This window comes from Rhipicephalus sanguineus, chromosome 2 (assembly GCF_013339695.2).
Source record: "Rhipicephalus sanguineus isolate Rsan-2018 chromosome 2, BIME_Rsan_1.4, whole genome shotgun sequence".
In the NCBI taxonomy this organism is placed as follows: Eukaryota; Metazoa; Arthropoda; class Arachnida; order Ixodida; family Ixodidae; genus Rhipicephalus; species Rhipicephalus sanguineus.
Window position 1 is genome coordinate 121,095,708 of NC_051177.1, and position 25,577 is coordinate 121,121,284.

Genomic DNA, 25,577 nt, shown 5'->3' on the forward strand with positions numbered 1-25,577 from the left:
GGCCGCCGACATGGCAGCTAGCGCTCGTTAGGCCTAGCGTGCGCGTTGCAACTTGGCATGCCACCGCGACAAGCTTGCCCTAGGCAACACGGAGATCGGGAGTAGAAGATATCGCACTCGCGAGCTAAACCGAGGGCATCACGCGTGAAACGAAGTTTCGGTTCGCGATCGGGAGAACAGCCGCGGCAACTATCCTGAAAAAGTCTTTCAAGCTTGTAAGTCCGCCTGTTGGTGGCAAAGGCGAAAGCTCAATCGCGTCTCATTGTTACTTGCGGGGGAATCGAGGTTGCACGCGCGATATCTGCGCTCTACGACGAAGCAACGACGAAGCGCGCATGTCAAGCGGCTGAAGGGGGCAAAGGCTTCTCCGTCGGCCGCGCAACCGCTCCCCCTCCTCACACCACGCACCTGCGCCGGGCTGCTGTCCCCCACAGCCATCCCTTTTTTTTTCTCCCCCCGCTCCTTGTTCGTTCGTTCCGCGTCCCCTCCTCCTTTGTAATGCCGTCTCTCCCCCGCCGGCGCATCTCCGCGCTCGCACCGTCGCATCTCTGACAATGTTCCGGCAGCCGCATTATAACCGGTCTTTCATCTCGGGGCTCTGCACAATAAGCGGTATGCGTATACATAGAGTTCTATGGGAGAGTAAACGGGAGTCAGAAAAAACCGCATTATAGCCGGTACTTCACTGTAAGCGGTTACGTTATAAGTGGTCTGAGCTGTATTGTCGGGGAATGGTACACTGCTACTCTTGACAGTGTGCACCAACAAGCAGGCACCTTTTGAATCAGAGCTTTCGTTGTCATTAAGCGTTGCCTGTCTCTCACAATACAAAACCATAATTTAGACTAGCTCGGGGCACTACACCAAGCACAGCCTGCAATTATGAGTCGGAAAGTCTAGACGAATGCGTGGCAAGTGTCCCCATGTGGCAGGAAACAGAGGTGATGCACTGTGCCCTGCAATTATCAAAAGAACTTATAGAGAAGAAATTTATCGCACGTTTACTGTAACTTTACGCTTATTTTGCAACCACTTTATAAGCATTCAAAATGTAACATACGTATTGGAATTTACAAATAATAAAATGGAACTAGCAGTTTGCCCTCTTGGTCACTTCGCACATATAAATTGCACCCAGGACAACATAACAGGGTCACAACACTGCACTGAAAGAAGCAAGAGCGTGCTAGGCCCACACCCTTTGCTGCACAAGACCCCAAGCACAGTGCGGTGTAGTACAGTATGAACAGTCCACATTTTTATTTCTCCTCCACACCCGTGCGGCAGTATCACTTCTTGGCGGCTGCAGCCTCTTCTTTCTGGAGGGAAAGCAGCATCTCTGCCTTCTTCTGCTGTATCCTCTCGGCACGGCGGTTGCGGGCTTCGCGCACCTTTTGCCTCCTGGCCTCGGCTTGGTCGCTGCACAATGACAGGCATGCACGTTAAACACAAAATTCCAGACAAAACAAAAACTGCAGCACAACAAGAGAGAGGCACCATTCACAGCGATCCTCAAAGCCATAAGAAAACAAAGGCAAGCGACTAGACATAGCGCCACATCCTGAGACAGCATTTAGCAACGGTGTCACTTTCGAGAGATTTCACGAACCTACAATCAGGTACCACTTTAGAAGGCAGCAGCATCTGCTCCTCAAAGGTGGATGTACACAAGCCTGCACCAAGGGGTGCACACACACTACTGACTGAGCCACAGGTGACACCCCATAGAGAGCATGACCGAGAACACGAGCTGGACAATTTATTTTGTTGTGGATGCAGTTGGCCGGCACGCACTCGACAGTCTATGGTTTGATACTGTGCCAAGATGACTGGCCAGGAGTGTTGCTGCTTAATGAAACTAATGCACACGACACCAATACCGTGAAATCTCGTGATCGTGTCACAAAAAGCAATAGTCTTGGAATATGGCCCCAAGTGAGAAAGGTCAGATACTGTATTAACACTGTCAATAGATATTGAAGCGGACGAAGTGGCATGAGAATCTTAAAATTTCTTTTTTTGACATTTCTTGTGGAGGGAACTGAGCGTAGCAATGAGTGGGTATCCACTTCGTTGTCACAAGAAATGCTTGCTTGAAACTTCCACGCACATGCTATGCATGCACCATTCATTGGTAGCAGGTGCAGGCAACTTGTGCACAGATGCTTCTGGCTGAGTGCTAGGACAATAGGCATGCTCTGGAAAAAGATGTGTCGTTGAGCCATCTTAGCAGCCATTTCTTAATTGGATCACTTTGATTGTACACAGTGGCGAATTGGCGCTTGTTTCAATACGTTCAATACTGGAAACACACACTCATAATTACAAAAAAAGCCCCTATCAAAGGAGTCAAACGAGCCACTGAAATCGTGCACCCTGCCCCAGAAAGAAGAACGCAGAGAAGCCCCATGTCACACAGTCGTGCACCATGATGACACAGCGATTGTGCAGATGCTCAACGCTCGTACTGCAACTTTCCACATGGCCGCAAGTTCTCCTGTACGCCCATTATTAGATACGGTTAAAGAAAAAGTGAAGGGAAAGTGTTCAGTTTGTGCCTGCCAACAGAACATGTAACTATCATAATGCTCAGTAGTGAGCTTCTGTAATGTGTATGCATGGGGAGCAGTAGTCACTTCTGAGAGAGGCAAACATTTGGTGGTGTCACTGCCTTCGCCACACACTGCAGTGTTTGGGTGCAATCACTGCACGGGATGACAAAGCTCGAGGGTGCAATCAATGCACCAGCAAATGCAGCAAACCCTGCTTCTCGTCAGACACCTGCACCGCAACGGGCAGGCAGTGCGCTCAAGAGGCATAACGAGAGCAAATACATGTAGCCACGACAAAGGAGCAGGAAGACTCACTTGAGCTGCTTGGACCTGGCCTTCTCAGCCTTCTTCTTGTGGATGTACTCCATGAGGACACGCTTGTTCTTGAACACGTTGCCCTTGGCCTTCAAGTACAGGTCATGGTACCTACGCAAGGTGAGATTGAAATACAGTCGAACCTCGATATATCGAACGGCACGGCGATCGCGAAATAGTTCGATATATCCAGAATTCGATATAAAAAATCACGTAAAAAATGCGTCAAGAACTTGTGGAAAACAACCAACGAACCAATCGTGGTGCAGTAAATACTCACTTGAAGATTCAAACAAAGTATTTATTGTGTTGGCTTAAAATACTGAAAAAGAGTAGCCTGCTTTTTGTTGGCAATGGCGTGTTTGACGACTGCGTCCTCAACATAGTCCAGGCGATCCACAAGTGAAAGGCCGGTGCCTTCAATCGCGCTGCAGTGGCGGCACGCAAGGGCCAAAGCGGCTACGACCTCAGCTGATGTCGGGAGCGGGGCACCATCAGCGCTTGCGGGATCCACCTCGGCAGAGTCTTCATTCGGCTGCTCAGCGGTAGCTTCGGCGACGATCTCTACATCCGTTAGCTCCGCCGTTGTACCAGTGCTGTCGTCACCTCCAACGAAGTCTTCGATGCACATGCTTTGCGGCTCCGCACCTACAAAGCTCTCCAGCTTGCTCCACGTTTCGGCGAGCTCGCTTTCTTCATCTGCGCATGCCAACCCAGCTTCCTCGGATTCTTCCACTGATGCTTCGTCAGTGCGTCCACCGAAGCCCGCATGCCGAAAGCAGTTGGCTATCGTCGACTGCTTGACGTTTTCCCACGACGCCTTGAGCATTTGGATGGCGCCCAAAAGATCGATCTTCAGATCTTGGCCCATCCGGAGTCTTACAAGCAAAATGTCGATCAGCCGACGCTTGTAGATAGACTTAAATGTGCGGATAATGCCCTGGTCCAACGGTTGGAGCTTCGAAGTGGTGTTGGGCGGCAGAAATACCACTTCGATGTTGCTCAGCTGGGCATAGGTGTGGTGTGCCGTGCAGTTATCGACGATAAGGCATACCTTCCGTCCCTGACGCACCAGGTCCGAATCCCACGCCTTCAGCCACTTGAGGAAAATATCCCTCGTCATCCACGACTTCTTATTCCAGGCATAAGTCACCGGAATATTGAGGCAGTTCCGCATGCACCTCGGGGTTTTAAATTTGCCAATTACAAGTGGCCGCAGCTTCGTGCTCCCATCCATATTGGCAGCCAATAGGACCGTCACACGGGCCTTGCCTTGCTTGCCCCCGTGGCACTTGTCCCCGCGAGTGTCCAGCGTTTGCCGCGGAAGCATTTGCCAGAACAGGCCCGTCTCGTCAGCATTAAAGATTTGGCTCGGCTCATACTTGGCGAGAACTTTGGGCCACTCATGATCAAGCCACTTCTGAATTCATCATTGGCGTCCTCACTCTCTCCCGACACAGTCTTCCCGACAATGTTGAAACGAGTCTTAAAACGTTGTAGCCAACCGCTACTCGCACTGAAATTCTCGACGCCGAGAATGAATGCAAAGTTCTTTGCCTTCTGTTGCAACATCGGCCCCGATACAGGAATATTTCGGGCCCTTGCGTCCATGAACCACTTGTGGAGAGACTTCTCAACATCTTCAAAAGCAGCTTTGCGTACACGCCGCGCGCCCGAGTGCTGACTCTTCTCGGCCTTGGCCTTTATGTCGGCTTTGTTTTTGAGCAGAGTACTCAATTGCTCCTTGGTATGCCTAACCCGTCCGCGACGCTCGACTTCTTCTCACCATTCTCAACGCGCTGGATTGCTTCCAGTTTTGCTGCAAAAGTCAGGGTCGTCCGTTTCTTCGCGTCTGCAGCCATCGCTACACACACCACAACGCGCGGCAGGCCTAACACACGAGCACAACAACGACCGATGCGACGGTGACGGATGCCTGGCGATACTATCAAGGAGGAGCTGGTGCAACAAGTGCAGTGCGTCATTGCTGCAAGGCTGCGGCGTGCGTATGCTGCTACGTTCAAGTGGCGCACTCGGCGCCATCTATGTGTGCAGCAGTCGTAAACGCCCACCGCGCTACCGCTATTTTCGAGAGTTGCGGGAAAGCTCGCCGCCTGTCAACGGAGCGCGGCGGGAAAGCTCGCCGCCTGTCAACGGAGCGCGGGCGGTTTGGGGTGGCCGAGTTCGATATATCCATTATACGTCAAACTTCGTTCGAAATAAAAAATTAAAAATGCATGTGATTTCCCACGTGATATAGGAACCGTTCGATATAGGCAATAATTCGATATGTCCGTGTTCGATATATCGAGGTTTGACTGTACCACACTGGAGCACTCGGATCCTGTGAAAACAAGAGCTGGGAAAGGGCACTACTGGCACTTCTGAACAGTTTTGCACCAGTTATGGCTTCATAAACCTGACAGAACTCCATGTACAGCACACCTCCACAAGACCTGTTTTGCTACACCTCCAGAGCAGCAAAGTTTTCAAGCCATATTAACTTGTCTTGCACATGGGAACAAAACTGGTTGAATGATACGCGAGTGATCAGTTCCTTGAAAATTATGATTTTGGGCAACTGTTCTAAGTGACACAACTAATCAAAACTTAAGGGGAGACACTGGTCTCGAAACGAAAAGTTTTATTATTGGAGATATTGTAATGAAATTGGGTGTGTATATGTATTTCTTCCTCCTGTTTTCAAAAATATAATTAGTTTTCATGTACTTCAATTAGTTATCAAATTGTGAGAGCATAAGTGAAATCTAATTAGGTAATTTCTTACGGGTCATTAAGACACCTTCCCTCAGTATTTTTAGGTTCTGTTTAAGATGCAGCTGTAGCCAAAGACCTGCCATGTGGAGCTATGCTATTTATATTGTCACTGAGATATATCATCATATAAGAACTTTCAATTGTATTGACATTGTGTCATCTTGAAATGCAACTAGCTCTCATTATTGTTCACAAAATTTCATATGTTCATCTTAGACACAAAAAAATAGCATAGCTCCACAGTCCTATTTCTTACGAATTCAACGGTATAAAATTTATCAAAATTACCTTACAGAAACATAATGAAAAGATCCGTAAGGCTGGTCAAGTTGGCAAAAAATGTGAAGCTGAGAAAATCGCGTTTGAAGTTTGACACGCACTGTATAAATTTCTAAAAGGAACCTTTAATCATAAATTTTATTCACATGTTCCCCATCTGTTTCCCTTCAAAACAAAACAGAAAGTGTCTTGTTCCACCCAAGGAATCATATCTAAAAAAATTTTCCAATGTGTAAAGCATGATCAAAACCCCACCATGACAAGCGGCTGGGGGTTTCTGGAGAAGCCATGGGGTATGAGGCTCAAGCGACTGGCTGCTCATATGTCTTTTCAGTCTTTAGGAAGAACCTTCTAGATGTTAGGCAGCATGTTACCCTGGGTAATAGGTTGCTATGCTTGAGAGAATACCTTCAAAGTAGTCCAGGACTGTAATCTTCAGTTGCACCCGTTTTGTGTCGCCTTGCAAGAGTCTTTTTTGTGTTGGTGCTCTTCAGATGAGTTGCATTTGCCTTGCGTAAACACAGAGAGTCTTTTTCTAGGCTTCGTCGAACAAGGCAATCCCCAGCAACATAGCCCAAACTTGCAGCAATGGACTCGTTGGTTGCCCTTCTTCCTTGGTTGTAGATGGCAACAGCCTCAGCGGCGGCTCGCTTCACACTTTCCAGCGAAGCGTTCCCATTCTTTGAAGTTTGGGTCCAGATGACTGAATGAAGACTCTCACTCGCGTTCTGGGTCTTCCCTTCACAGCACCGTGCCAGCAGGCTCTCACAACTGCTGGCACAGTGCTGCGAAATCACAATTGCTGCAAGAAAAAATAAGCTTTACCGCAAGGCCGTACTCCTTGTCCGTTGCCTTCCTCACGCTGAGGCTTTTTGCGTCGCATTTGTCGCACTTCGCTTGTGCAAAAAAGTTATTCAAAACTTTCATATCGACGAGCAAAAAATCAGTCCCGGCGTCACCGGTCTGGCACTCCGCGCTGACTCCAAGAAGGTCGAACTTGCGCTGGGTAGCCGACTTTCCAGACAGAACAGTCTTCGTTTGCGCCGATCTCTCAACTCGCTGCGCCTGCTTCGCCGTTGAGTAGTACGCGGCATCAACCCGAAGTGTTTCGCTAGTCGAACTTGGTCCCACGGTGTCGTCAGTTGAAGTTCCCGGCAGATCCAAAGGGTCCGGCCGCGACTCCAACTCCGCTGCTGACGGTGCACTTGTAGCCGGCGCCTTCTTGTTCCAAGCCCGTTTTTTACGGCTTCCAAAAGCTTGTTGCGTCGATGGTTTCAGACGAGAGTCTCCAGGCATCTCGATCGCGTGTAAAAACTACCGGCACAAAGTGGAAACACGATCCGTCGAGAAACAGGCACGATCGCAAAAGCAGGCGCACACAAACGGTCAGCCACGGCGGAGAACCCAACACAAAGAAAAAAAAATGACGTCGATGACGTGTTGGTCGCGCCAGCCAATGGGAGACTCGGAAAGGCGCGCTTGAAAAGCGCGCCGCGTGAGAGCCAATCAGTGGCCTGGAAACGACCTTCAGAAAACCCGCGACGGCGGCCGTTCTGCTTGAGCGACGCCATTTTGAGATGGCGCAAAATGTGCACAAAGAAAACAGCTTCAAATCTAGCCCAAGATGGCGGCGCTCGGCCCGCTGCAACGCTCATGGCGCGCGCGGGAAGTTCGAACAAATTTCGTCCTTTTGGGGACATTTTAGTGCTGCCGGGGTGCTTTGAAAGGCGATTTTATCGCGTTTCCCGACCGAATTTAGCGTTAGCAATTTGAGAGTAGGTGCTCAGAAGTACAAATGCCTCGAAAATAAGCTTTGCGAAAAATCGATTTTTTGACCATTTTTGATCGTTCCAAGACCCGCGTCTCCCCTTAAAGGACCCTCGATACCAAAATTAAAACCGAGATGTTTGCGTTGTTCAATTGTCCTGTATACCAGGGCACTTCTGACCGATTATTAAGAGGTGAACGTTGCCTCCAAGGTATCTTAATTTGGTCTAAAAGTAAGTGTCAGTGCTCATCTGAATTGGTAGCACCTCGCAACATCTGTTCGTCACTTCTCTCCCTCTGTTGTCGGGCTGCTTCAAGGTGGTTTTTGCTGCTTACGCCAGGAATGCATTTCTTTTCCTTGAGGTGACACATTTCGCAAGCTCCCACATAATCTCATTCTTTACTGTGTGCGGGGCCGACTTGAAGACTGCACTTTCACCACCACCAAAACTTGAACGTATGTGATCTTAGACGCTCCCCCACGGTGGGGTGCTAGTTTCTTATGATTTTAGGCGGGCACTTCGAAGTGAGGCTGAAGTTGGTCACGACGACGCTAGCATTAGTAATACAATACTTCAGGGCACTAACAATCCAATTTTGGGATTACCAGACACACAGCTACCAATTGCAGTAAAAAAAGCTAACAAAAATTTCGCTGTCGGGGATACTTCGACTGCTAGCATTGTGCGTTATGTTAGAGCACTTAAAACTCAATTTCCCACTCATCAGAGCATGAAAGTCATAGAAAAACTTGGCTGTTAGGGCCACTTAAAACCAAAAACACCTACCAAGAGAAAAATAATTTTTGCCCCAACCTAAGTACTAAAAAACTCCACCAGGATGCCCACAACATCATCCCCAAAGCCTTCCATGCAGTTTATTTCCACCATACTTAGTTCTTACCCCAATTTCTGTTGCCAATTTAAAAGGCTTTGAGGATTCAATTTATTGCAAAAATTCACCCCTTTTTTACACTAGAGCACGATGCTTGCAACGATGGTTACCCATCCAGCTACAGCGGAACAAGTACAGTCCTCACGAATTGAAATGGGACAATTTAGGGCTAAGTAATGCATACATTTCCGTTTTCACAATCTTCAACGCGTACCATATTGGCGTAATTTCGACTCAGACATTTACATCGGAGTCAAACCTGCGTTTAGCAGCTGGTTTCGTAACAACATGATGGATTGATCTCAAGCAATTGCACTTACAAGCCATTATACTGAAGGTTTTTGATGATGCGTTTCAACCCTCGAGCCCTGTACAAGACACATGGCACGCCAGAAGCTTTCCCCCAAACACTAGGACACTACTTAGGACAAAAATGGTACTAACAGGTGCTTGTCGATCTTCTTGGCCTCGCGGTACTTTTTGAGCAGCCGCCTGAGGACCCGCATTCTGCGGATCCAGATGACCTTGCGGGGCATACGGGCATTGGCAGTACCCTTCCTCTTGCCAGGGCCGCAGTGGCGACCCTTGCGCCGAGCCTCCTGGTTCTTGCGGACACGGGCACGAGAGTGCACCGCCACAGGCTTGCGGATGATCAGACCATCCTTAATGAGCTTCCGGATGTTCTGGCCTGAAAGGGAGTGCCAAACAAGACAGCTCAAGAGAAGACTGCAGCTGAAGTAATGGCCCGACCCTGGTACTGCCTTTATTGGGAACCATTTCGCTTTTAAAACACTAACAAGCCTCACTGACCAACAAGAACCAGTCACTTGTAGCGATGTCACTCAAGCCACCACGCTGGAGCACCAGAAGAGTGGGGAGCTGGGTCTGTGACGCCCCACGAATATCTTGATGTTCTGAGCTTGCACTGCCATTATTACACTTGCACAGACGCCAGTGTTCTGGATGTCTTTGTGACATTGAAGCCCCCAGCAGCGAGTGAGCCATGTTGACACCATTGGAGCCACCATGTTGGTTAACTGGTACACAGACAAGCTGTATTTGTGACGTGACATGAACACGTGAAAACCATCCATATTCTGAAGCCCAATGCGCCCGGCAAAGCTGTATCAGCTCTTGCTGACCTGCTGTAACTGTAATGCTCTTCCTTGTATGCACAGAAGTAAAAGTGGGCAGCTATGCTCGACTGCCATTCAGTTTCAAAAATGACAAATATAATCAAGATGCAACAACACTGCAATCTTGGTACAGCCATCAAAGCACACGCTCTGCACACACACGCAACCATAACATCCACAAGGCTAGCTAAAGCAGCTAACATTTGTTTCTCTGTGCTGCTCAGTCGACATGTTAGCTAATTATGACCCACAATTTTCGTACATGTAACAGCACGTGAAACTATGCCAAAAGAAGCCCATTTTTTAAGCTTTCTAAAATAGTGCAAGTGAACCGAAGCAATGTACAGTGAGAGTGCCACTTGCAACAAACAAGACACTTCTTGCCCACTTCAACGTTTTTTGACTTTACGATATGATCTCTTTTACTCCACTCGGTGTATGCTGTATGTTGGGAGTGTTGATATTTAAGCTTTCATAACATTTATTCTCTTTGTTCAGTCTCTGCACATTGATCATCCAATCACTTCCACGGTCTCTAGCAGCATGCTAATGGCACTCAACAAGCTTATAACTCCTACTACCTTACGCTGGCCTAAGCAGCAGTTCACATTGACAGAAAACGAATCGATAAACAATGTCAAGCAAAGCTTCACACATAGAAGAGTTCGTGCTTCTAAGAACAGGCTCCCGGATCCTTTATCGGACATGTAATGGGAACTTGACATACGAGGAAAACAAGTGACCCATCATCTTTTAAACCCAACAAATTGTAAATACCCTACTTCTGACACCACTGCGCAGTACAATCTGATCGCCTAGCATATTGCTTGAAAACACCGCACTCACAGTCGCATGGCGTGGAAAACCAGTTCCGACAAAAGTCGACGCACATGTACCGACTTGTCACCCACTATCCCGTAATAGCCAACGCAAGCTAAAGCTTTTGAATAATGCGCACAGCTACCGTTGCGTCTCTACGATGCTCGTCAATATTGACCGCAAGAAGCAATCACCAGTAAAGTTCACTTACGGGAGTTGGAGTTTGCGATCTCGTTTGTCTCGTTGGGATCCAGCCAGACTTTCTTACGGCCGCACTTGAGGACGGCGGCAGCCAGCCGCTTCTGTAAGCGCAGCGTACTGCGGAAAAAAGGTAATTTGCAAATTGAAGTTCGTAGTTGTCAGACATCTGCGCCCTTCCGCAGCGGCGCACGGGAAATGTGCTAGGGCTGGCTGGCAGCTAAGCCTAGCGCCACATCATGTGCCCGCCGCTTGCCGGCAAAACGCATTTTATTTACTCAGATTCGCTAAACGAGACACAGCGATGCTGCGGGCGAATGCAACACTCGTCTCTAGAACGTGTCTCATGCCACGAAACACCATCTTTACTCGATTTCAACGCATAAATTCGCAGAGTCTACTTACCTCATGCTTCCAGCAGAACCACGCGCAGTGTGAAAAGATCAAGCACCGACCTAAACGGAAAGTAGTCCTCCGCCCGAAGATATAGTTCTCAAATTTTCCAAAGCAAACCAACGTTATACGCAGCAGTTCTCAAATATCAAATTTTAACTATTTTGACAGTTAATGAAAAAGCCGAGATCAACATTAATTCCCTTTTTAAAAGACTAGACAAAAATGTCTGTCAGAAGGTCCCTTCACTGGTTCTGTTTTAGTGTTCTTGCGCGCTCGTGTTTTGCCAAAAAAGTTGGAAAGAAAATGCATGACTAAAGCTAAAATCATTGTTTGAATATTTGAAAATTCTGTTGCGTATACGTCGTAGTTTATTTAGGCACTAAAGTAAAGAATCTTGTCTTTAGTTTTGTAGTATGGCAGTCATGACGTCACTAGTATTTGAATCAAACAAAAGCATAGCCTTTGAGATTTGCAACTAACACTCAAGGATAAGTGTTGTTTGGTCGTGAGATCAATTTAGCGCTTGCAGCTGACTAAAACATATCTTTAAAATTTGCATCTGGTACACAAGGATAAAAAAACTCATAGGCTACAAGTTTCAACATAACCTATAAAATTTTTATCTTTATCATCATCATCATAAAACGAATCCGAAAGCGGGGGTTGCAGCCGCGCGAGCCAATCGCGTGCTGCGAGAAAAGAACGTTCCCAGAGCGCGTACTGCGCGTACTGCTGCAAGGTCGAAGGGACAGCGCATTTCTCTGGGCGAGCATCTCGCTGCTCGTTTCCGTCCCGTCCTCATCTCTCAGGGCTCCTCGGAGGAGTTACGACGCTCTCGCGATGGCTGAAATCGCGGCTCGAAAACAAGAACAGTTCGTGGAGAAAGAACAACATGAGTTCGCCTCCGCGGCCGAGCTGGGAAATACCGTCCGCGAGACGCGAGTGGCCCAGGGATCTCATAAAGGAAAAGTGATCGCAGTCTTCACCAGCGGCGGTGACTCCCAAGGTACGATTATCTCGTATTGCAAGTGCTCTCCGTGGGCAGGGCTATATGCCACGAATGGCTATATTTTATTTTCCTTTCGCTATGTTCTGCCGCCCTTAAAAATTCGGCACCCGCCTTTTTGTGTTGCGCTGTACGTGACAATCTGCGCGTAACGCACGAACTTGCCGGCCGGCCGGTATTAAAGCGCGCCGTTCTATATGCGGATGTCCAATTGTACCGCGTTCTTTCTATATCTCGATCTCTGCGATAAGAGCACCGGCTGTAAACCGTTTAGTGCGGCCGGAAGAGGATGTGTGGCGTACTGCAGCCAGCTGTCGTGGTTAATTCATTCACGGTCGTAGTTTCTGTTTTGCATCTGCTCACTTTTAAGATTCGTTCACGGCGCGGCGTTGATCTCAAGCTCGGAAAGGCCCCTAGAGTCTTCCCGTGTGCGCCTAAGTGAAGTTAATCGATCAAGAGCATCCAAACTACTGAATCAGTCCAATTCCGTCGCAGTATTCACCCGCTTCGCGGTTACGCCGTCGCACCGATCAAATAACGATTTGAAGCTTTATTTGCAAGTGGCACGAGTTTTCGTTATCTCTAGACTATGATTTTGTGTTTGCGAGATGCGCGATATGTTCTTGTCGTCTGTTTCGGTGCTGCGCTGTAGCAGACGACGCGGGGGCCGGTGTATAATCTTGACCCAATCTTGGCACCGCGTCCACTCCCCCCTGTTGCATGTATAAACACGGCTTTCAGCTTGAGGAGCTGGGAAAAACGTGGGGGCAACGATTCTAAAGATGACAGGAGCTTGAACTCTGCGATTCGCTGTCATCCGATTGAAATAACTGTGTTCGTTTTTTTAGCGAGAGCTGCCGTAGGTGTTGTCTTTGGCGCTCACTGACAGAATTCACCTTGCCGTGACCTTTCGGCGCTCTTCCAAATTTGTCGGGCGTTCCGCTTTCGGCTTTGAGCTCTATCTGTGTGTAGTTCGGTGCCAGCTTCCGTCATTTGCAGCTGCCAATCAATCACTACGCCGCCTTCCGGCGTGGTGATTGATTGATCTTCTCTTATCTTTTGTTGTGCTTACTGCGGCGCTTATTGTATCGAGGGGTGATCTGTCCAATTTGTGACGCAACTCTCGGATCACCCGCATAACCTGTCAGCTAGTGTTTATACAAACGTGACGTAACTGCATTTTGGTGTTGCACAATTGAGATCACTTCACAACTTGGGCATTACTCTTCGTACATTTCTGATAAGGGTTATCTGTGGAGTACTAAATGATTGATTGACATCATAGTTTATATATAATTTTATGTGGCACACATAGAATCATGTGATGAGTTTATACGTATATACAACAAAAGCTTTATCATCACGAGATCATCTCTTTTCTCTGGGCAAATCTCAGACTGCATAGACCACAATGGCACCTCTCCAAGATTCAATTCCCCCAATAGAGTGGCCTTGTTTCCCTTCTAGATGTTGTTGTTGTTTCCTTGGAGCCTGCATCACTCTCACTTGCCTGTTATTCCAAAGTTTGTTTCTCCTAGAAGCTCTATGCTTGCTTTTCTGTGGGCTGGTGGCCTTCAACATGTGATGTCCTGAGATTAAATTTCTGTTTATAAACTCCAACCAATCAAATTGCAGTTGCATGGGTTACATTTGATTATGATCAACAGAGCCCGCGGTCAAGATTGAAAGTGCCCCACATAACACTGCTTGCTTCCCGAGTTGTATGTACATTCCCGAAAATCAGGAAACATTGAGGTACTATTCAACCAACTCAAGCAAAAAAAGAAAAATAATATTGCAGTACCATTTTGCTACTTTTTAATAACGTCTTATAAGGGAAATTTTTAGATTTTCTAATTGTATCAAAAACAATCTTTTATTTTTTCCCATCATCATCAAACTACATATATGTATATACACATACACACACATTAATAAACCCTTTTGTATCCACATATTGCATAAAATAAGTACAAATAAAAAGTAGTGCGATTCAGTTCGCACAGTAGCTGACATCAAAGGAACCCTATATTTCTGAGATCTTTGCAACATATAATCTTAGTCTATTCTATTCTATAATTTAAAAAAAAAGCAAAGAGTGTCGTTATCAATGCTTCCTGATGCATAATGTGAGATGATGTGCCTCTTCAAATAAGAAATCTGTGCATAATGATTACAGCCATCACCCAGTGAACGTGTTTATATTGTACAGGCTTTCAGCTTGTTCTCTAATTTGAACATTACCTGTACATACCAAGGTTCTCCCCACCGCTTTTGATAAACTCTTTGAAATGAGCACCTGAGGAACCAATACGTAGCAACTGTGCGCACACTATGCCAGCAAGCCGTGCCTCCCACGGCCTGGTCATGTATAACGAGTGTGAACAGGGGGCCTTGAGCATTGAAAGATTGCCAACTCCAGTGCCAGTGCTAGACACAAGCGCCCTTGCTTCCATTTTCTATGTGCTTCATAGATTCCAGGAACGAAATGATTGTTGAAAATGGGAAGCTTTAAAACTTGAAATTCTTAAACTGGATATGCCTCCCCCCCACCCTTTGGCTCTTAAAATGTTCACCCCTAAAAAATTTCTTGGGAGAACCCTTGTATATGTACATAACGCATAAACTGCCTATTGGTGAAATCACATTTAACATAATTAAAAAGTAGCAAAATAGTACTGCGCTATCATTTTCCTTTCTTTGTGCGAGTTGGTTGAATGGTACCTAATTGTTTCCTGATTGGCACTAGTACAATAATATGAGGAAGAAAGCAGCAGGAGAAAGGAAAGCGATCAGGAAGGCAAGACAATTGTACATTATTTCTTTCCTTCTATCGTTTTTTCCCTCTTGGTGTGCTGTCATGAATGAGATATAGCTGTTTCTCTTCAACTAAAGCCAAGTGGAATGCAACTAATACAGAGGAGTGTAACTGCTTCATTCAAGCTGGTACTGGTCTGGTTTTTTTTCTGTATTTGGGGTGGTAAAAAGAGAGAGTGGAAAAAAATGCAGCAAAGTACTGTCTCCGTTTAAACCCACATGCTTGATGTCCTATTAATTCTGACCAAATTTCATCTATATTCACTCGTATGCATAAAAAGACTCAGGCTGTTTTTGCAGTGGCTGACTGGTCTTTACTAGGTATATTGTGATAGCTCGGCTATACATTCGTGCATAGCCTAAGCTTAATGACCAACTGGAACCCACCAGGGTGGTCTAGTGGTTATGGTGCTCAACTGTAGACCCGAAGGTCGCGGGATCGAATCCCGGCCGTGGTGACCGCATTTTCGGTGGAAGTGAAAATGCTTGAGGCCAGTGTACTTAAATTTAGGTGCATGTTAAAGAATCCCAGGTGGTCAAAAAAAATTTCCAGAGCCCTCCACTGCGGCGTCCCTCATAATCATATCGTGGTTTTTGGACGTTCAACCCCAACAATTATTATTATTAACAACCAGTTGGAACGAAGTTCAACTTTGGCCATAAATGAGCTAGAATTGGGCTGCATAGGCTGCAAAGTTCAGTCTGTTTCTGCAAATTGTGCGGAAAATATAATTCAGTAAAAGCACTATTTTAAAATGTCTACAGTCATCCGTGTCGTGTGTCGGGTTTGTCGTGAGCCACAGTATGCGACTGTCACTTGTGATGGGCAGTTGTTGTCAAATGCCCTGGTCGCTAGCCGTTTCCACATCCAGCCATAACTTTGGATGCAGAAAATTTTTCCCGAAAATAATGGTGCCACGTGAAGGATTGGTGGGGCCCTCTCAATGCTGTTGTGATGCAAGAAACGTTCACTATTACTCAGCCGCTCTGAGAGTCATCTGGTTTCTAGCCACTTAGTGTAATTTGTCATAGCTGAATCTGTGGATTCTTCCTAGCTACCGTCAGCCAAATATGAATCGCTGTCAAAACAGCAGGACACGTGTTCATGTGCATTGCCTGCGTCATCTTTGGACTGTCATGCAGTGACTGGCATGTTTTGTCATTGCAGTGGCATAACATGTCTTCCTTCCCTTCATATGATGATGGCTTGTACTTGAGCCAGAGAGGCTGCTGCGTATTTGTGTATTAGCTGCTTGACACCGATGCGATTGCATTTTGTCCATTGACAGCTTTGCTTGCTTCTTTGAAGAAGCATTTTGGTAACCATGGTTTCATAGAAAAGTAGTCTAAACGTGAGACAGCAACCTCCATGATTCATGAATGACACCAAAGTAAAGAGGCCAACCTGCCTTCTTGTTTTCTAGTTAAAGCTTTCTCTAAACCAAATCATTTCTCTTGTTTATGTTTGCCTTTTGTGAACGCTTGTGTCTCAACAAACACTTTGGTATTCTTGCTAAAGAACTTTGTTACCGACAAGCACTATAATAAATAATAAAATAAATGCAGCAACTAGCAACCTGCTTGCTGTCTTAGATCATTAGCTTTCCTCTTTACTTTTTTTAATGAATCGTAGCTTAAAGGACAGCCTTAACAAAAAATTGCGAAATTCCTATGCGGCCTTTTTTTATTTGTCATTCCTTCCGAGCTCCACGTTACAGGTTCATTTCCCATCCAATGCTGCAGCATTTTTAATTGGAGTACTCTGTAGTATGCAAGAAATGAACATTCATGTGCCAAGCTTTGTGTGCACACTAATTGACTTTAGGTGGTTAAAGTCAATGTGGAGCTCTCTAGTCGCTCTGTTGCTTTGGTATGCCGTCATAAATTTTGACTCTGTACTTTCGTTGCTTATGAAGTTTACAAAGGCGTGTTTCGAATCACCATTGATAACTACGTTCTGTGAATGTGCACTCTCAAGGGGACGTGAAAACATGATTTAAAAAATCAGTTAAAAAATTGTTTCACTATCGGTCATTACATGTTTCTTCCTTATGTGACAAGATCTGATTCTGCACCTGTTTTCATTTCTACCTGATAGTACTGTTGCGTCATTTTGCTAATTTTAAAAGTGACAATTTGTTTTTTTATTTTCACTTACCAGTTGCTTTCTACTGCTCACTGCAAACTTATATACAGTAGATTCAGACACTGTTAGAACAACATCCGAAATTTTTTTACAAGTATCTCTGTTGATTTAGTGCTGTAACATTTGATTTCTACTCGGCGCTTTCATTATTCTTTGTATTCATATTTGTATAATTAGGTTTTAAAAATTGGCTTTAGTGCAACTGTCTCTCTCTTGTTTATCTCCTTCAATCACAAATCACTATTAGGGGTGCATGAGTAGTAATTGCTGAGACCAAATCGAATGTGAATTCAATATTGTCAGAAGTGAATCTATTAGTCACTTGATTCATTACTAGAAATTTTTTAACATTTAAAATTTTTAATTATGATGCATGCACCAATTTAAGTCCCCATCTTCTGCAGGCTCCACTAAATGAGAAACAAAGTTAGTGGGATGATCGTTTGTGCAAATTCTAGAGGGCCTATAAATGACAGAACAATTGAACGTCTACTTAGTGTACAGCCAGTCATGCCACTGTTCTTCTCATGAAAATATTTGAATCACCAGCTCAAGGCACGTGTGCAAGTTAATTGTCGGCTGCAGGCGTTACGCATGTGGGAAAACTTGACATATCGAATGTCCTGTCCAGTAGTTTTGCAGTTTGTCGTAGCTACTGGAACTCTAATAGTTACTCTGCTATAAAAGTTAATTGGTTTCTCTCTTGCCATTACCATGCAGAACTGGCAAAAACAAACTGTTTACGCCGCGACTGAACAGGCATTCGCTTTCTTCTACGAGGCAAGATTTGACTATAGCGCATTGTTGTTAAAGGAGCACTCACACGAATTTTAGAAATTTTCGTATTGTTGCTCTTAAGAAAGGTACTGGTGTCAAGAGCACTAAAAAATGGTTGCTCAGAATGCATTTAATATATATTAATTTGTAATACCGCTTCCATAAAAAGCCACTTTCAATTTCGATATCAAGGGGATGGTATCACAGCTACGTGTAAACACCGTGTGATGTAGGTCTAAGTCGCGTGGGGACAGCAATTCTTGATATTCTTGCAGCACTCTGCAGTTAACTGTTGGTTGTACATGTTGCATGTGAACAACGAAGGGCGAATTGACACCCAGCAGCTGTGACAGCATCCAGGACTCAGATTTCGCAAATCCAGCGAACTGTGTTGACTCGTCATGATGTCCATTGCTGCGGAGTTGTCTTGCGGATGCTGGGCGGGAAAACATTAAAATTAAAACTAAAATATATTATACGTGTTTCCTGGCTCCAGCATGTGGAGAGCGTCAACACTACATGCCAAGAAAACAAAAATTATCCATTTTTCTATGCCGCTGAATCATGTCGGTACTCCTTTAACTTCCTAGTCGCACCTCTTTGATGCAGGCATGAATGCGGCCGTGCGTGCCGTGGTGCGCATGGGCCTCTACCTGGGCGCCCGAGTGTTCTTCATCCGGGAGGGCTACCAGGGCATGGTCAATGGCGGTGACGCCATTGTCGAGGCCTCCTGGGTCAGCGTCTCGGGCATTATTCACAAGGTGACTGACGCCATCATTTCATCAAGATGACTTTAGCCCTTCAGTCAATCGTTATTTATTCGGCAAAGAAGTAACGCGAAAGTGTTTTGGCACTTTGAGACCTGCTCCCTCCTCGACTGCAGGCCAGTTTAGATTCATGCTTGCACTGCATGAGTCAACCGACATTATGGTCTTTTTCATGTTATCGCAATGTGTTTTGTTCAATACTGAGGTGCTCAATGTCAACACCAGAATGAGCACACAAAGGGAAGAACACCTACTTGTCAGTTTTCATGCAAGTTATGCTACGTTGAATGCTTCTTATAATAGAAGTGGTGTGCAAGACACGTAGCACAAGACAATCAGTTTACTGCCCAAACAGATTTTTAAGGAAAGTCTTGATTGAAAAAATTGAAGTAGCTTTTCAAACAGCACGGAAGTTGAAATTGTATTTAGCTACATCAGGAGCATGATTTCAAACTTTCAAAACCGATGTATGGATTCGTCTTTTTTTTGTATACCTTCCTGTCTACAAAATGCACAACTGTTTTAGCACCGCTGTCATATAGAATATTAACGCTTTATGTACCTTATACCTATATGGTGAAGTAGCGCACTTTGGACGGGGACAAAGGGGACAAGAAGGACACGGCACTCGCCACTCTCGCAACTGAATTTATTTTCAGGAAAATTATTTCATATATATGCACCCAAGCACCCCCGAGCGACACAGAAATGAATCAATCCTCAATACAAACTTATAAACGAACAACTCTTGTGTGCACTCTAGTGATAGGATAACTGATGCACATGTAAAGATGAACCAACAGTCTATGTATTCTTATCTACGAACAACTTTCTGCGCACACTCAAGCAATAATAAAAAACCAAAAATCAACAAAGCATGCGCAGCTTATACACTTTAAAAATGATGTACAGTCCAGGGTGATTGCAAAATGTTCCACTAGAAATTGTATTTAGCTACATCAGGAGCATGATTTCAAACTTTCAAAACCGACTAGTTTAAAACTGAAATAGGACATTGCAACTTGAACATTACAAAATGAAATAGTGACATTACAACTTAAAGGCCTTCCAGGAAGGTGGCTTCGCGATGACTTAATGAAATTGATGATTGGACTAATGCAGCAGTCATTTCTTTTGTTAATGTGAAACGCTTCAACTATTTCCCTGGTTAGTTGGTTCCCATGATGGAAAACCACGGAGGTGTCCTCAAACAGTGGCAAGCAGCCACACTGAGAACAGTGTCCCTTTATGTGGGAATGATAACTTTTTTCCAAGGACCCCTTATGCTCTGACAGCCTGGTGTTCAGACACCAACCCGTTTGGTCGATGTATACTTTCCCACAAGATAGGGGCAAGCAATATACAACGGATAAATTACATCTAACAAACTTAGTTTTGTGATTTATCGCGCATCTGTTGGCATTCGTTTTTCCTGCTGTGGAAAGCTTGCGGTCTAATCTTGCACATATTTTATTAAGCTTGTTGGGTGCCGAGAAACATTTGCCTCCGCGGACAGTGGACAATTGGAAAGAGTAACAATGTCATGCATTAGTGATAAATAAAATATTGATTGTACCATTTATGATGTAAAAGTGCGTGACATACTGCTTGTAGCACAGTGACATAAACTTGTCAATCTGTCCCTGTTCGCAAATGCATGATTGAGTGTTACTGGTGGTCCGTAATCACGAATTTCGTGGTGATTTCACTAGCCAGGAATTGCACAACTACCTCATGTGCACTAGCAAACTATTACAATACTGCCAGTAGCACTAGTACTATCGATAGTAATGCTGTCAACTGCCCCTCTTACACTATCGATAGTATCAGTAAATCATTGATTGAGCTGCCTATCACCACGTTTCAGGATACTAACGCTGTGGCTCTGAGATGAAAGAAAGGAGCCAGTTGTATATACATATAAGCTGCTCTCACTGGTGCCTCTGTCACCCTCGAAGAACGGGCAAAGTTAGTTTCGAAACATTGGGTTTTGCTCTTAGAGTCCTGCAACACTTTTTTAGCATGGTCAGAAAACGCTGCCAATTCGTAGTCGAGGCTCCCGAGAACATGCGAACCAAACATTATAGCATGGCTCGCAACCTGGAATTTACAATTAATTCTCAAGGTCATCTAGAAATCGCTCCCTCTTCTCTCTACAAATGTTGCTTCCACACAAGTTATTGCGCCGTGTACCCACGTACACGGCGGTTGAATGACTTGAGCATTGTTTGCTATGTAGTTACCGTGGCCATCGCGGGATGCTGCCACGTGCTCAAGGTTATGACGTGCGCTGACGAAGGGACGCATCTTCTTGTCCCCTTGTCATCCCCTTCCCTGTGTAGCTTTCAGCGCGCTCGCTGGTACGAAAAGAGAAGGGGCTTGAAGCGTGCGACAAACCTCTGTAACTCCGCTCGTACTTGATGGATTCTAAAAATTTTTGTGACATGTGATTCGTGAAGCATCATGCGCTAATAGTGAGACGATATCCCATTTTGACTCGGGAAGTGTTGCAGGGCCCCTTTAAGTAAGCATTCCTTTTTACAGCGAAAGCTATGAGATCACAACAGCCAATTTTGGTGGTGTAGTTATCCACTGCTGCGGTCGCCACCACTGGTGTCCATAACTATCGTGCACAATAAAAAAAAAAAAACAGGTCTCAAGTGACATTTCAACCCAGGCACTCCGCGTGGCAGTCGAGTATGTATTCTACTACAGAGCCACGCTTGTGCTTGAAAGTCCTTCACAAAAAGACCCAATACAGGTGTCGTGTTGGGCAAGAAATCACATTAACAGATGTAATGTAGCATGGCAAATGAGTAATATTACACCAGGTGTGACACGATGCAAAGTGCGTAGCGAGTGGGTGGCTTGAAGCTTCCCACCCATTACAAAGGGTTCAGCCATAATTCATTAGTCACAGCATCAACAAAGTGTGCATAATTCCTTAGACGCGTAATGGGTACCTCGCCTCTCCGCAGAATTATGAATAATGGCATAGTAGGTACTCCCTACTTCACAAAATGATTTATGGTGTACCGGATACCTTGCAACTGTATACTCGCAGAAGTAGCCCTAAGAGAGCTGACAACATGCTCTAGAAATGCTGCTCCTCCAGCTTTTGCTGTGACTGTGCTGCATGTTCTGTGCAGGCCTGGCGTAGTTGGTGTTAGTATTTAACCTGAAGCCTTTGCCCAACCAGAAAATTTCAGTGAAATGTTACCGTTTAACCCATTAGTGTACACTTTTATAATTGCACTTGCTCCCTATGTCCCTCCCGCTATCCAATACCCTTGCAAGGGGGCCTCAATGGGGGCATTAAAACAATAATTTTTAAGCATCTGCTTAAGAGAAAACCATGTTTACAAAATGGCCTCATTGCTGTCTGTGTGAAGTTACGCTCGCAGCATCAGTGAGACAGACCCAACTGTTGGCTCTAGCTCAATTCATCCACTCGTGCGTCTCTCATAATCACATCATGATTTTGGGACGTTAAACCCCTACAATTTATAAATTATATATATTGATCCACTCGCACAGGGTGGCACGGTGATTGGCAGTGCCCGCTCCGCGGACTTTCGCGAGCGTCAAGGCCGCCTGAAGGCAGCCAAGAACTTGGTCCACTGCGGCATCACAAACTTGGTTGTGATTGGCGGGGACGGTTCTCTGACCGGTGCTAACCTCTTCCGCGAGGAATGGTCATCCCTGCTTGACGAGCTGGTCAGCAATGGTGCGTCAACTTTCCTGCCAAAACTTTCGCACCCTTTCAAAGGATGTCTTGTTCTCGAACAATCATCCTGCTCGCATTACCTTTATTGAAAACTGTGCACCTGATAGTAGTACAGCCGGTCAAATCTTCAACTGTCGTCCCCAGCGACAACCCGTTTGTGTGTCGGCACCATATGATTGAATCAAGTAGCTGAAAATTGTTCTGTGGGCATGCACTTGCCCTCACCCTTTCTGGAACTTAATTCAGTCATATGGTGAAGATACACAGAAAAAATTGCCACTTACGAACGATAGACATTTGGGCGACTGTACATCTGCATTCTTATTGTGCTAGCTTTAAACTATGGAGGAGGAGTGAAGGTACTAAAAGAGGGGTATGAAGTTGTGCAATTTATGTTGAGTTTTATTGTCTGCATTACGAGTATTACATTATGCAAGATGTGTATGTGTTGGGAATAGTTTGGGAATGGTAAAAGCATCATGGGTGACGTCATCCCTATGAAAGCTTAGTTGTGCTGCACACACAGGATATTGCTCACAACTTTGGTGACACGACTACAGCTGCATATATTGCTTTTCTTCACATCACACTTCTTTGCTTTCAACATTGATCCATGTATTTGGCTTCCTCCCTGGTGTGCAGTTGTCATGGATTTCTTCTAGTAATACATGCAGTGCACATACAATATATATATACCGGTCGTTTCATAAAATGTGTCCAAAATCCTCAAAAATTGGGAAAATGCTATATTTGCTCGCTGCCTTTGTTGTTGAATTTGTTGAATTTCGTTACGTCACAATAACTGCTAGAGGCTGCTTTTTTTATATCTCAAAGCTAAGATGGTTTCTTCGCATAAATAACTTAAATTCTCCCATTTGACATAACCGTGTAACTCGACTAATTCAAAAGTTAATTAATTTAACTTTCTTAATTGCCATCCGAAATGATGTATTTAACCATCATAACCCATATGCACCCTAACAACGCTATTTCTTTAGCTGATGACTAGCGCCACCTACAGCACATCAAGCAGGCCTCCTTCTCAACGTGTGCAAGCCTAGACATTGCTTCCTTTGCATGCTGCCCCGTGCCGACCGCTTTCTCCGGACAAACGCGTGCTTTGTGTGAAAGACGTCATGAAGAGGAAGAAGTGCTTGTGAAATGCCGACTGCTTTCTCCGGGCAAACGTGTGCTTTGTATGAAATATGTCATGGAGAGGAAGAAGTGCAATATCAGTGTGCACGTGAAATGTTTCAAGGCGTACCATACCCGCACATAGCACCCCTAATGCCCAGTGTCCTATATGTATAGGATGGCTTGAAAAACAGTTTTGCCTTTACCTGGCAGTAAATAAAGAACATGTGCTTTCTTTTGAGGGCAAAGGTACACTTTCTGTGAAAAAAAAATTTGTTTTGTCATTTTTCCTGAGTTTGGCCATATATTTAAAGGGGTACTGACACAAAATTTCGCGGCCGAGATAGCCTGCTGGATCGATTCCCGTGTACGTGCGTGTACCATCTGCAAAATATCGGCAGCGAATAAAGCTTGGAATGTATTTTATATGAATTTTGAAGTTCGCGAGCGCGATCCAGCATTATAGGCCGCACCTAGTGCATTGACATCCTCGGAGGTGACCCGAGGTGACCCCCCTACTTCCCCTACGCGTTGCAGCCGCTACAAGTTACGATGACGTCGTAGCCGCCATTTCTGTTTTGACGCGCTTCCCGACGAATCGCTCCTCGCCAGCGGGTCAAACATGAAGTGATTCGCCACGTCGAAAATTCCTTCGATCCCCGCCGCAAGAAAATCGTCGCCATCAGACGACGATGAGCCCGACAACGACAGACCGCGCGGAAATGCGTCACTGTTCTATGTGCTCACGTGACCGAGCGTTTCACTCGCTAGGTGGTGATAGTTGCACCCGGCGGCTTGCCATTTTTGGAGCTCTGTCAAACCGAAACTGAGGCTGTGTCGGTAATGAGGAGCTTGTAATTAATTATCTGTTGCACGCTGCAGCAAACGATGTGCCGTGCTATGACTAACAGGCCCCCAGCAACACATTGCAGCAAAAAAATGCGGGGCGAAAATTTTTGTGTCAGGACTCCTTTAAGGCGATTATGATACACCTGGAAGACAATAAACTGCTTCACGACAACCAACACGGATTCAGGTCTGGCCTATCAACTTCAACTCAATTAGCCGAGATCACTCATGATTTTGCAAATTCATTAAACTCTAAGGGCCAGATTGATGCAGTGTTTTTAGATTTTTCCAAAGCGTTTGATGTAGTACCACATGATGATTTAATTACGAAACTGTCAGCTATTGGTGTTGATCAGAACATTGTCCGTTGGGTTGGATGCTATTTGTCATCACGGAAACAATATGTGATGGTCAACGACGGCGTTTCTGACTCATTAGACGTATACTCAGGAGTGCCGCAAGGATCCGTGCTTGCACCATTATTGTTTTTAGTGTACATAAATGATATTTATTTCTCAGTTCAATCACCTGTGAAAATCCGACTTTTTGCGGACGATTGTGTTATTTATGCCGACATTGATCAGCATTCTGATCAAGCCAGACTTAACGATGCATTGCAATCCATCTGCGCCTGGTGTGATAAGTGGGGCTTGAAGCTCAACGCATCAAAAACGGCATCCATCACAGTTACGAACAAACAAAACCCATTAGCATTCCAATATACCATTAATAACGCTTATGTTAAAAAGGCTACACAAGTAAAATATCTGGGTGTCACGCTTACGAGCAATTTAAATTGGGAAACTCATATAGACAACATCTGTAGCAACGCGCTAAAAAAGTTAGCGTTTTTAAAACGTAAACTGCGTCACACTTCACCTTCCGTAAAACTAACAGCTTACAGAGCACTTATCAGGCCTAGGTTAGAATATGCAGACCTGATCTGGGCCCCGTATCAAAAATACTTAATTAAAAAAATAGAGAGGGTCCAAAACCTGGCTCTGAGGTTCATTTATTCTAGCTACTCTCGTTTTGCAAGCATTTCTGCCCTTCGCGAGAAGGCAAATCTGAAGACACTCGCTCATCGTAGAATAGTCTCTCGATTGAAATTCACCTATCAATTGTACCATGGTCAATTTAAAATCCCACCCAATCGTTACATAACCAACCCGCCCGTGCGCTTAGATCGTATCCATCATAATAAGACAGTTAGACAACCA

General features: G+C 45.2%; 2 protein-coding genes across 6 annotated transcripts in view; one reads left to right on the forward strand and one right to left on the reverse strand.

The window, feature by feature from the left end:
• Positions 1–1,236: 1,236 nt before the first annotated feature.
• LOC119383606 (60S ribosomal protein L19) overlaps positions 1,237–25,577 on the reverse strand; it is a 310,809-nt gene continuing 286,468 nt past the window's right edge. The window contains exons 1-5 of one of the 3 annotated variants that reach the window (XM_037651852.2): positions 11,144–11,280; positions 10,752–10,858; positions 9,030–9,273; positions 2,868–2,978; positions 1,237–1,419 (exon numbers count right to left, since the gene is read on the reverse strand). In XM_037651852.2, coding sequence (XP_037507780.1) covers positions 1,290–1,419; positions 2,868–2,978; positions 9,030–9,273; positions 10,752–10,858; positions 11,144–11,148 — 597 coding nt within the window. In that variant the 5' untranslated portion in view covers positions 11,149–11,280 and the 3' untranslated portion in view covers positions 1,237–1,289. Of the gene's footprint in view, positions 1,420–2,867; positions 2,979–9,029; positions 9,274–10,751; positions 10,861–11,143; positions 11,281–25,577 lie in introns of those variants that run through there. The other 2 variants (XM_049412589.1, XM_049412588.1) reach the window with 2 other exon arrangements.
• The window catches only part of LOC119383604 (ATP-dependent 6-phosphofructokinase), a 77,939-nt gene continuing 64,214 nt past the window's right edge, over positions 11,853–25,577 (forward strand). For 2 of the 3 annotated variants that reach the window (XM_049412584.1, XM_049412583.1), the window contains exons 1-3: positions 11,853–12,140; positions 18,490–18,641; positions 22,185–22,374. In XM_049412584.1, the coding sequence (XP_049268541.1) occupies positions 11,975–12,140; positions 18,490–18,641; positions 22,185–22,374 (508 nt within the window). In that variant the 5' untranslated portion in view covers positions 11,853–11,974. The remainder of the gene's footprint in view (positions 12,141–18,489; positions 18,642–22,184; positions 22,375–25,577) is intronic. The other variant, XM_049412582.1, reaches the window with a different exon arrangement.